Source organism: Cebus imitator, unplaced genomic scaffold (assembly GCF_001604975.1).
Source record: "Cebus imitator isolate Cc_AM_T3 unplaced genomic scaffold, Cebus_imitator-1.0 Scaffold724, whole genome shotgun sequence".
Taxonomy (NCBI): Eukaryota; Metazoa; Chordata; class Mammalia; order Primates; family Cebidae; genus Cebus; species Cebus imitator.
The window spans coordinates 98,320-109,821 of NW_016108039.1; the positions used below are offsets into that span (position 1 = coordinate 98,320).

Below are 11,502 nucleotides of genomic sequence, written 5' to 3' on the forward strand. Positions count from 1 at the left end.
TGGAGTACAGTTATGCATTATCAGCTCACTACAACGTCTGCCTCCCAGGTTCAAACAGTTCCTGTGGATATAACGTATAAACAATGCCTTCTTAAGAAGCTGGGATCATGGGTGTGTGTCACAACAGCTGGCTAATTTTATTTTTTAGTAGAAATGCGATTTTGGCATGTTAGCCAGGCTGGTCTGAAACTCCTGGCCTCAAGCAATCCGCCTACCTCGGCCTCTTATAGTGCTGGGATTACAGGTGTGCGCCCCTGTGCATGGTTAAGGAGGTTTTTTTTTTTTTTTTTTTTTTTTTTTTTTGCACATCCATAGTGAAAGTTTGAACCCAGAAGTCTGAGTCTCAGGTCAGCCATTGAAACAACAAAGTAACCACCTTACTTCTCTGCCTGAAGTGTTTTTTAGATTAACTAGGCTGACTGGTTCAAGGTCTTGTCCATATCTACGGAGGACGAGTTGGAGAGGGAGGTGACAAAAGAGTATGGAACCCTGTTTCTGACATCTAGATCTGAGGGCCTCCAATGGTGTCTGCTTCACGGAGACCATAAGAATATGATTATTTTTTTCTCCTCAAGAAGCTTACTGTCTGGTTGGGAAAACTCCACTACTGGTGGAGAGTAACAGCCTCTATGTGTTCAGTGCTAAGTTATGGGATGCTGACCAGAGAGAAGTGTGTGGGCTGCAGGCAGCCCAGTCACGGAGCTGCAGAATGGCTTGAGAAGCTTTAAGGACAACATCTGACTTAAGGTTGCCCTGAGTATTTGACTCTCAAGATCCAAGGGGGCAGCTCCCCAGGAGAGGAAGGGACCATGTGTGGTGTGGGTGGCAGTGGGCCCTAATGGAGTGGAGAGGGCATCAGAATCCAGTACGTGTGGGAAGGAACTGACTGCTGCCTAGAGAATGGGGAGCTCTGAAACCTTTGCCGCATTGCAGTGGGCCTGCTGAGAAGGATGTTCTGGGGAGGTTTCTCTGGGCTTTCGATGGAGTCAGGATTGAGGGACAGAGGTGGACGCTCAGGGAGGGATGTGTTGTCTCTAGGCCTGAGACCAGGGAAGCTGGAATGGACTGGACGTGTTGGCCCAGCCAAGGGAGGCGACTGGTGAGATGGGTCCTCAGTGTGAGGGGCTGGGTTGCCAGAGGAGCTATGGGCCCAGGGTGGTTTGTCAAGAAGGCAGACCCAGTGGATGGAGAGGCAGGACTCACAAAACAGGTTGGCTGTAGGACTTGGGGCAGCAGCACAGAGGAGACATCTGGCATGCCGCACACTGCTGTGTCCAGGGGCTAAGACGCTGCCTTTAGGGACAGGTGGTGTCCAGTTTGCCCAGTGAGATGCACCTGACCAGAGCCTTCGTGGCTGTAGACTGCAGTGAATGTTAATGTTTCCAAACAGTTGCCAGCAGCTGCTGGGCAGTGTGTGAGAGCGCAGGAGACATCTTGGAGGAAAGGGACTGGGGATGTTTTCTTGGAGTGACACTCCCTGGAATCAAGTATCATGTGTCCAGAAGGCAAGGGAGGGTGGCCCACCTGGTTCCAGTTTGGGAACAGGATGGAGCCAACTCATCTTTCCAGAACTGTGGGCCCCACTCTTTCGAGCTAACACTTCCCCTCCCTCATGTCAATAAGGAAAGGGCTGCTGTCACCTTCAATGTCCCAAAGCTCCCTGGCCTCCACTGGCTGCCATGGCAGGGCCCCCTTCTGGCAAGGGCTTCCCAACGTGGCTTTCTTCTCTGAATCTTCACCCCAACACCCAGCCCGTGGCACCTGCAAGGGGGACCTTGCCAGCTGTGAAACCCAAAGGGTGGCTTCCATCACCTGCCAGGACCCAGGAGAGCTTCCTCCCTGCACCTGCTGAAAATTGCCAATTTTTAAATGGTTGGGGTTCTTTTATGGGTTGAACTTCTCTGCTAATACTTTTGTATATTTTCCCTACAGTTTATATATTTTTAGGCTATTTTCTCAAGGTATCTCCAGATTCTACACATCTATTTTATATAGCAAGTTCTTATGTTGTATGTGTGACTCCCTGGGGTGCATCTGCACCAGTCTGAGCCTCCGAGTTGCTCTTCCTTCTGGCCCTGACTCTCACTGACTCACCAATGTGATGTGCGGGCGGCTTCTCACCCAGGTAGCCTCGGGCACTCCCTGTCACTGAGCTGACAGCTGTACTGTAGCAGACAAGACTGCTGCTGGCTCGAGGCGGTTCTGGCTTTAACTGCAGTGTGTTCATGTAGCAAGCGTGCTAGACAGATCCCCGGTTGGGTTTTCTGACCACGTGCTTGTGTCACACAGATCCCCCCAGCCATCCTGTAGTGTTACCTTCCTGTGTGTTCCCGGGCTTCTGGGCAGCTGGGCCTGCCCAGGGAAATGTTTGCAGGTGGGAGGCCATACAGAGACCCACTGTTCACCCCTGAGCGTCCACTGCTGCTGGGTAACTGCAGGACGCCAGGGGCACCTGTCCTTTTATAATAAAAGTGGCTCTGTCCTTTTATATCACAGCAGCACCTGTGCTGACCTTCAAGTTACACTTTGGAATTGTAATACTAAAGGAAGAAAGAAACTAATTTGTAGAATATTCTGCCTTGAGATTCACTTGTAGTCACTTGTAATGGGGCTCTCCCCAAGGGCTTGGAGGGTGGGGGAGGGCTTATTGGTGTTGGGGGACAAGGAAGGGCTCACTGACCTTCCAGCCTGGTGCTTCTGGGTGTCACTGTCCTGGAGTGGGTGTATCAGGATGGCTTTGCCAGCAGGGGAAGCCTTGGGAGGCCCCAAGGACCTTGGCCAAGATGCAGGTGTGGGCTGGGGGCACTGAAGTGGGAAAGTCGGAAGCTGGAGACTCCCTGTGTCCAGATAACCCCCCCCGTCCAACCACAAAGAACAGGCATCCCCTCCTTCTGCCAGCTGTGCCATGCCCTGCCTGAGTCACAGTCTTGTCTCCTGCCTAGACTGACAGCTCAGACCCAGCTGCCACTGGGGACACCCCCAGCCATCAGTGGAAAACACCCAACAATGATTAAGACCAAATGTCTTCCCTTGGGGGGGCCTGGGGGGTGGTTCCAGCAAGGATTCCCAGACAGAGCAGGCCAAGGTCTGGCAGCCTTTTCTCTTCTGGAGACACAGATTCAGCGAGGCTGTGCATTCCTGGGGTCACACAGCGTGGCAGTGATGTCAGAGCTGGGCCAGGAGCAAGTCAACAGCCCTGCTCCCCACCCCTTGGAAGATGTTGCCACCAGGGACAGTTTTGACTAAGACCTGGGAAGCCATGACTCAGCGTGGGTCCCCAGGGTCTCTTTGGGCCAGCCAGGCTGCTGCAGACACAGACAGGAAGCGCACCTGACGCTCCTCCACCCTCGTGCTGCATAGTGGGGCTGGGACTCGCGCTAGCTTGCTGAGTGACTTGCTTTCCTTCGTGACCTCTGGCAGGCTGCTCTCTCTGTGCAAAGCCACTACTGGGACCTGGTCAGGGCCTGCTCCTTCTTCTACCCACTCAGGGTGGCCTAGAGATTGCAGGTGAGCAGTCGGGGCCTAGGATGGCCTGTGTCACCAGGACATGTGGCCTTGGGCCAGTTACTTCCTCTCAGAGCCTCGGGCTCCTCCTCTGAGGATGGGGCTGTTGGTGTGAAATGAGGTGAGCACGTGGAGTTGGGAGCAGCAGGGCACACACGTGCAGGTAGCCGCCCTGGCCATGCTCCCTTCATCGCTTCCACGTCCTGGGACACACGCTCATCACTAAGGGGTTCAGCCTCTGATACTGTTTCTTGGTTTCAGTCCCTAAGGAGTGATTTTCAGTGGTGTCTCTTCTGTCCCAGCATACATCCGACCAAGCAGCCGCAGCTGCCACATGCAGGCTCCAGGGTCCCACTCGCCTTTTGCCCGGGGATGCCATATGTGGGAGAGTAGAATGTGAGCAGTAGCCCCGGTAGGATGCAAGGTGACCTCTCTGAACCTTAGCGCCCCCCACCTGGGAAGGGGCATTCCAGGGGGAGGGCTAAGGAGGAAATTGTCAACGGCTGAGTCCAAGGCTCACAGCCAGAGGGCAGGTGGGATCCAGGGCTGGGCCTGGGAGGACAGTGTGTGCCCCCTTCCCAGCCTCCCCACCCTCGGCCAGGCCAGGACCATCTTCAAAGCACTTTCATGCACATCTGTTCCCTGCTGTGGGCACCACATTCTCCATGGGACTAGATTTTATCGGAGGGGAGGGGGCTGTGGGTAGGCAGATGCCTGGTTGCTAGACCACAGATCAGCATGGTAGGAACCTGGTGCTGGGGCTGGTGGTGAGGAAGGGACCGCCCTGAGGCAGTTAACATTAGCCCAGCCCCGTCTCTGGACACAGATAAAGGGACACAGAAGGGCACAGCTGGCCAGCCTGCTCTTCCCCCTCTGCCTGGTTTTTGCAGAAGAGGCAAGAAATAACATCAGAGAGGGCCAGTGAGCTGCCCACAGGGGCCCCAGCCCCCATCACTCCAAGGGACAGTCCCTGCAAGTAACACGGTGGGCAGGTCTCTGAGGACCTCGGAGTGGGTCTCCAGGAAAACCTGGATGCCTGAGCTGGAGGCAGGCTGCAAGTATGGGCCAAGCTGTACCCCTGCCCAGAAAACCTTCCTGCCCCAGAACCCAGCCTTCTGCAGACAGGTCTCCCAGGGTAACATCCCTCTGGCTCCCGAGGCCTGCTCTCACTGACTCACTTGCTGCAAAGCAGCCTGCCCAGAGTCACTCAGCAGCCAGTGGGACAAAGACTCAAACCGTGGCCCAACTGATTCCAGGGCCCAGCTTAGGGCCCACAGCTGAGATTTCTGAACCCCTTTGTTCTAAACAGACCCGGCAGAAGGCATCCTGCCCATCTGAGGCTCCTCTTCTGCCCCCTTCTGCAGCTGGGCTTTGCCAGACTCCCTGATCGCCCCAAGCTTGTCATTCCTGCCTCAGACTTCACACTTACTGTCCCTTTTATCCCTGTCCTTGGCATCACTCACTCCTCTCTCGAGTCTCAACTCAAGACCCCTCCTGGAAAGGTCTTCCCTGACATCACAGCATGTGTCTGTTTCTCCCTGGCAGGCTGTGAGCACCAGCAGGGCGGGACCTCGTCCAGTCACTGCTGCACGAGCAGTGGCCAGAGACAGCCTGGCTCTCAGCCACACTCAATAGCTGCTTCACCCAACCCAGGACCGACCAGGTGCCGCCAAGCCCTTGCTCCCTGCTCCTCCACACAGCCCAGCTCAACTGGCCCCAGGGCCCCACCACTCACTGCGTGCAGGGGTAAGTCTTACAGGTTCGCGTGGCGTTGGGTCTCAGTGTCTCCTCGCAGAGGCCTGGCTCCGGGCAGGTCACCAGACGCTGCTGTTTACCACCACCACAGGCCTCAGAGCACTGGGGTGCAGGGAAGGAGTCAGGGCACAGCTAGGGTCTGAGGACGCCCCCTCCCCCCAACTGGACCCCCAGGCCTCACCTCCCTCCAGGAAGAAGTGTAGCAGCTAAGGCAGGGCTGGGCCCCGCAGGGCCGGTGCACGGGCAGCTTGGCTGGCCCCGGCTGACAATGGAAGGGTCGCAGCTGCCAGAGGTCCCGTGTGTCCACACACTGCACATCCCGCACTGAGGAGCCTCCACCGCAGCTGGGGACGGAGAGACGCATATGGACACCCACCACGTGTAGGCCCACCCGTGCGACCCTGTGATGCGTGTGGCAGGGAAGGCATCAGGCCCACGCTCCAGCCCAGGGAAAATCCCTGAAGAGCCCCAGTGGGAGGCCAAGGCTGGCAGGCCCCAGGCAAAAGGTGCCCGGCCAGGAGCTGCCATGGGTGGGGACAGATAGAGAAAGAGAGGAACAAAGGCAAGCTGGTGAAAGACAAGTCCAGATGGGGTCAGAAATACAGAGGGGAGGAGACAGGCCAAGTCAGACAAAAATGAAGACTCCCAGGAGATTCAGATCCAGTGCCATCAGGTGCCCAGGCGTGCAGCCCAGAGCCCTCCCCTGCCCTGCTGCTCTCGGAACACAGGCCTTGGGGACCCAGGTCTCCGCCCTGTGCCCTGGGGCTTCCTGCCCTGGCTCCATCCTCACACACCTTACTCCAGTTGCCCGAGTGCCAGGTGGCACAGGGCCGCAGGTGGCAGCGGCGGGCAGGCTGGGGCCGGCCAGCAGGGGCGCAGTCCTCATCCTGGTCGGAGCTACAGCGCACTGGCCTCCAGATGGCACCCAGGCCGCAGGTGGTGGAGCACTGAGGGGCACGGACCCGCGAAAACCAGGCAGACCCCATCCCCGCCAGGCCCCCACAGCCAGGAACTACCCACCTAGGATAGCGAGACCTCAGCAAGACAGGCCCTTCTTCTGGGCCTCAGTTTTCTTATTTGCAAAATAGACTCCTCCACCCACCACCCAGGAAGACCGTGAGAATAAAAAGTCAAACCCCACCCCCCGGCAACCTACTGACCCTGCCCACAAAGGACAAAGGGACTGTGTTCCAGTGTCACTGGTGCAGAGGTAGGGGAAGGGGACCCTGCGTGCACCCCTGACCAGCTATCCTGACCAGCCTGCCCCTTCCCACACCCAAAATAGGGGTCTGAACAGAAGCTTGCTTCTCTTGCAGTGACCATCTGGGGACCCAGGGAGGAGGCACTGGCCAGCTTCTTTCATGCAGCTCAGACCCCTGCAGGACACTGCCAAAGGAGGGTGGAGCCATTGAGGGCAGAGCCAGGTGGCAGTGGGCTGAGCCTCAGGGAAGCTTGCTGCTTTCTGGGCAGGACTAGGCCTGCAGGCCATGAGGGGACCCTCCCCACTGCACAGCTGTCTGAGTGAACTCTGTCCTGGGGTGTGCTGCCAGTGTGTGCCTGCCCTGGCTTCCCTGAGGCCCCCTGTGCTGCCCAGGAATGGGCTCTGTGGTCCCCTCATCCGCCTAACCCTGGGAACCCCTGACCCGAGGGAGGCGGGACAGACGGCGCCTGTGTCCCACTCTGCTCACTTTCAGATGAGGCAATAATCACCAAGGTCCCGGGCAAACTCCCTCGCCAGCCCAGCCCACACCACTTGCCTCACTCCAGTTTCCAACTTGCCAGCTGGTGTTCCTGGCAGCCAGCAGGTCCACAGGGGGCCCTGCCTCAGCCAGGCTGGGGGCTGGGGGCTGGGTCTCAGGGCTCTGTGGCTGTTTGCAGGGCTGTCCCAAGCTGGCATGGACAGCAGCCCAGAGCTCAGGAGCACCTCAGGCTGAGGGACTCAGGCTGGCCCTCGGGTCCCCGGCTCAGGGCAGGCTCAGGCTCAGGTGTGTGCCGGAGGCCAGTCAGGATCGTGGGGAGGAAGGTGCCCCACACTACCACAGTCCGCAGGTCCCAGGAGCCTGGTCCTGGGGTTGGGGAGTTAGGAGTCCCCGGCTGCAGGGGGCTGTCCCTGCCTTCCGTCTCTGGCAGAGGGGCTATGGGAGGAGGAAGGGGAGGAGCCACTTCCACAGTGGCCCTCAACTCACTGTCCCCAGGCCCCAGGCCCCCCTCCAGAGCTGGCTTCCAGGCTACAGTCCCTCCTGTCCACAGCTCTACCACATCAGGACCAGGAGAGGAGTGGGTGCTGCCGACAGGGGACAAAGGGGGCAGCGTGGGGCTGGGTCTCAGGGGCAGCTGGGGGTCTCTGTGGCCCTCCGGTTCCTCATCATCCTTGGGAACCTCATTGATCCTGTCCCACCATGGAGGGTGCAGCTGGCGCTGGCTGTCTTCGCCAACCAAGTCATTTTGGCCCCCAGGGGTGGCAGGCATCTGCATGCCATCAGGGGAAACACTGGGCCAGGACAGGCTGGGGAGCCCAAGGTCTGGGGCCCCTATTGAGGTGTCTTCCTCAGGCAGGAAATTGACCAGAGTTCCCAGGGGTCAGCTCCGAGTGTGGGGGTGGGGAGCGGCCTGCCTGGCTGGGCCAAGAGCAAGGGGACCAAGGTCCCGGTGCCCCTTCCTCCGTGGCTGCAGGAGGCTCTGTGGCCAACACGGGGCTACCTGTGGAGGGCGCAGCTGGACGGCCGCATGGTGTGGGCGTCCCATCCCCTGTCCCCGCCAGGTCTAGATCGGGCTCCTCAAAGGCCCGTAGGACAGGTCCTCATGGAAGTTGATGAAATTGTAGTCGTAGTAGAAGTCGTCCACAAACACGGGCCCCGGCGGGTCCAGCTCCAGGTGCTCCTCGTCCATGGCATTGCCCATGCTGGCTGGCCTGGGTGCTGAGGTGGGTGAAGGGCGTGGGGCCAGGCGACACGGGATGAAGTCAGCCTCATTGAAGAGCTTGTGGCTAGAGGAACCGCTGCCTGAGCCGTCAGGGACCAGTGTGTTCAGGGGCCGCAGACAGGGTGGCAGACAGCAGGTGACTTGGCGGGCTGGCTGCTGGGCCTCGTCACGGGACACCAGTGTCATTGGTGCAGAGGACACTTCGGTGCCGAGTGCCCTCCCTGCATGTCACTGAGCACTGCGGGGGAAGCTAGGGTTAGGGGCTCGGGCTGGGAGGTGGGCTGCCAGGGGACGCTGGGGCAAGGCGGGGACAAGGCACTGTCCACTGCCCCATGTCAGAGTGGCAGGGACCCCAGCCAGCCCTCTCTGGCCCTACCCAGCTCAAGGTCATGGCTGTGGCCACGGCTTCACAGGGGCTTCCTGATCCCTGAGGCTTTGGAGTCAGGCTGGACCCTGGAATGCCCCAGACTCCCTCCCACCCACGGTACCAGGCAGAAAGGGCTGGAGGAAGGCTGTCTGCCTCCCTGTAGCCTGAGACCAAGGGTGGCACTGGAGGCGGCCCCTCCCATCCCGAACTCACCTGAGACCCCCACAGCCCAGGTGGCTGGACAGGGCATGTGGCGGTTGCAGGGTGTTTCAGCTGGGGGCCGGGGCAGGTGTTCACAGGCGGGCAGCTCCAGGGTGCTCTGCTCATCCAGCCCCACGCTGTGAATGCAGAGCATGACCCGGCGTGAGAGGCCCCCAGGCCCGCAGGAGCACAGCTGCCACTCACCTGCCCACCACCTGGCAAGGGCACATGGGTGGCATCAGCAGGCTCACCAGCAGGGAGGGCCAGGCCAGGCTCCCAGGCCCTCGGGGTTGGTCCCAGAGCTGGGACCAAGGCCAGTGGCTGCTTCTCCAGAGCTCCAAGCCCAGGTAGGTGTCCTGCCCCCTAAGTCTGGTGACATGGCCCAGCCCCTCCGCTCCTGCCACCCTCCCCTCAGGGGAAGGGATTGTGACCTGAGGCCTATTTCCATATCCAGGGACCTAAGGAGGAGGACCACAGGTGTCCAGGCTGGCCCAAGCTGGAGTAAGGGGTGACCGGGAGCTAGGGCTTCAGCCTTGGGAAGACCCGTGAAAATCTGGCTGCCTGTGCTCCTCCCTGGGAACTCTGGGGCCCAGAAGTAGGGGCCTGTAGCAGACCCAAGCCACCTGGGGGTGGGGAGTTGGCAGGGGTGTGGGGGCAGCTCACCTGGCAGGGCAGGGCTACTCACTGCACTTCCTCTGGCGGTCATCAGGCTGGCCCAGGGGGTCACAGTGCCCCTCGTCCACAGGCCCTGCCTGCCACTCCGAGCAGTACACACACTGCCTCTGCACACCTAGGGGCCCTGGGGCTCAGCCTGGGCCTGGCACCCAGGTGCCCACCACCCAAGACCCAAAGACACCATTTCTGCCAGAACCCTCCCAGAACAGCACCTCACCGCCCGTGTCAGGATGAAGGCAGACCTCCACGGCTGCCTCCTCCTTGCTGTCCTGCTCTCACTCGCCCTCTCCTACGTAGCCTCCCTCTGACTGTCCCTGGAGAAGTGGCACAGTGTGGAGGTTTAGTGGGTTGGGTACCCAGACCCTCTGCTTCCTGGCTGAGATGCCTGGGCAGCTCATTTGGCCACTGCGAACCTCAGCAGCCTCCTCTGTGAAGTTGGAGTGACAATCCTGCCTGCCTCCAAGCCCCGGAGGGAGGACTGCTTGTGGCCTTGCGTGTGAGGGCTCAGCCCGTGCCCGGCACATCCTAAGAGCTCGATCTGTGCCAGCTGCTGCTGGCATGCAAACCCAGCCATGACATCAAGGCTGTCCCACTGTCCACACCCTTCCCAATGGCTCAGAGAACATCTGGAGAAGAAATGCATCAAGGGGCAGGCCCCGATCCCCGCCCCCACATCAGTCTTGGCATTGCTCCTGTCCTTCATACCTTCTGCCACTGCCCACCCCGAGCTTTTCCACAGCCACGCTCCTCACTCAAACTCACTTCCATACTGCCTGCTGAGGCCCAGCCTCAGGACCCCCTCTGCTGGTGGCTCTGCTTTCTCTGCTCCCCTGGGGTCTCAAGAGTAAGCTGTCCCTCCCCTGAGCTGCCAGTCCCACACCCATACCCCTTTCCTCACCAACAGATTCTGATATTGCTCAAGGTCCCAACTACAGCAATGGGACCTGCTGAAAACATCCTGAGGCCACCCCCTCAAAACTATGGTTTCTGGGACACAGTCCTGGCTGGGGAGAAACAGGCACGAGTCCCTCGCTGGGAGTCAGCCCTTTCCCCTCCTTCTTCCTGCCCGGAACATGGCAAGAGGCCTGGAAGGGAGGATGCCATCTATGACAAGCAGGAGGGGAGGGCTGCCATGGCAAGGACACTGCAGCTGAGTGACAGTCAGCTCTAGGTCCTGCCAGCTTGGACTGTGCACCTGGGACTTCCTGCCTGTCCTGGCCACCGTGGGGCACTTGCCTCTGCGTACACTCCTACACGGTCCACCTTCAAGGCAGCCGATTTGCTGAGACAATCTTCCAAATGTCTCGTGCTGCACATGTATCTGTTGGTTTCTCACGTTTGTCTATTTAAAGACAGCTGAATTATGCCAGGTGCGGTGGCTCATGCCTGCAATCAATCCCAGCGCTTTGGGAGGCTGAGTCAGGTGAATCACCTGAGGTCAGGAGTTCAAGACCAGCCTGGCCAACATGGTGAAACCCCAACTCTACCAATAATAAAAAATTAGCCAGGCATGGTGGCGCATGCCTGTAAATCCCAACTACTCGGGAGGCTGAGGCAGGAGAATCAGTGGGACCGGGGAGGCGGAGGCTGCCGTGAGCCAAGATCGCACCACTGCACTCCAGCCTGGGTGACAGAGCAAGACTCGTCTCAAAATAAATAAAATAAAATAAAATAAAATAAAATAAGGATAGCTGTATTAGATAAAATGGGTTTCCTGGCTTTGGAAGGCATCTACCCAGTTCTCCAGTTCTCATGTTGTCATCATAACAGCATTTTAAGGCTCCCTCTCTTCCCCTGCGCGCCTGCCCCCTCCCTCACTTCTCCTTTCCCTCCTCCCCACTCCTTCTCCTTCCCTCACCTCTTTCTTCCAAATAGTAATAATTTTTAAACAGCATTTAAGAAATGCTCAAGTGTCTCTATCTCAGATTCCCGATTCTGAGACCCTGAGGACACTGGGTGTCAATGATGGAAAGACTAAGGGGAAAGGGGAGGACTAAGAGAGAGGGAGACGGAGGCATGGAGGGGAGGGAGACTGAGGGGTGAGCAGGGAGACTGAGGGGTTAGGGAGACCCAGGGGC

The 11,502-nt window shown here is 58.9% G+C and overlaps 1 protein-coding gene across 1 annotated transcript in view; it reads right to left on the minus strand.

The window, feature by feature from the left end:
* Positions 1–410: 410 nt before the first annotated feature.
* The window catches only part of LOC108296555 (A disintegrin and metalloproteinase with thrombospondin motifs 7-like), a 22,375-nt gene continuing 11,283 nt past the window's right edge, over positions 411–11,502 (minus strand). The window contains 15 exon segments of the mRNA XM_017519042.1: positions 411–442; positions 2,095–2,212; positions 3,812–3,985; positions 5,154–5,207; positions 5,209–5,361; positions 5,441–5,603; positions 6,052–6,206; positions 7,017–7,120; positions 7,123–7,191; positions 7,194–7,828; positions 7,830–8,040; positions 8,043–8,350; positions 8,352–8,431; positions 8,769–8,964; positions 9,413–9,539. Of these exon segments, the coding sequence (XP_017374531.1) occupies positions 411–442; positions 2,095–2,212; positions 3,812–3,985; positions 5,154–5,207; positions 5,209–5,361; positions 5,441–5,603; positions 6,052–6,206; positions 7,017–7,120; positions 7,123–7,191; positions 7,194–7,828; positions 7,830–8,040; positions 8,043–8,350; positions 8,352–8,431; positions 8,769–8,964; positions 9,413–9,539 (2,579 nt within the window).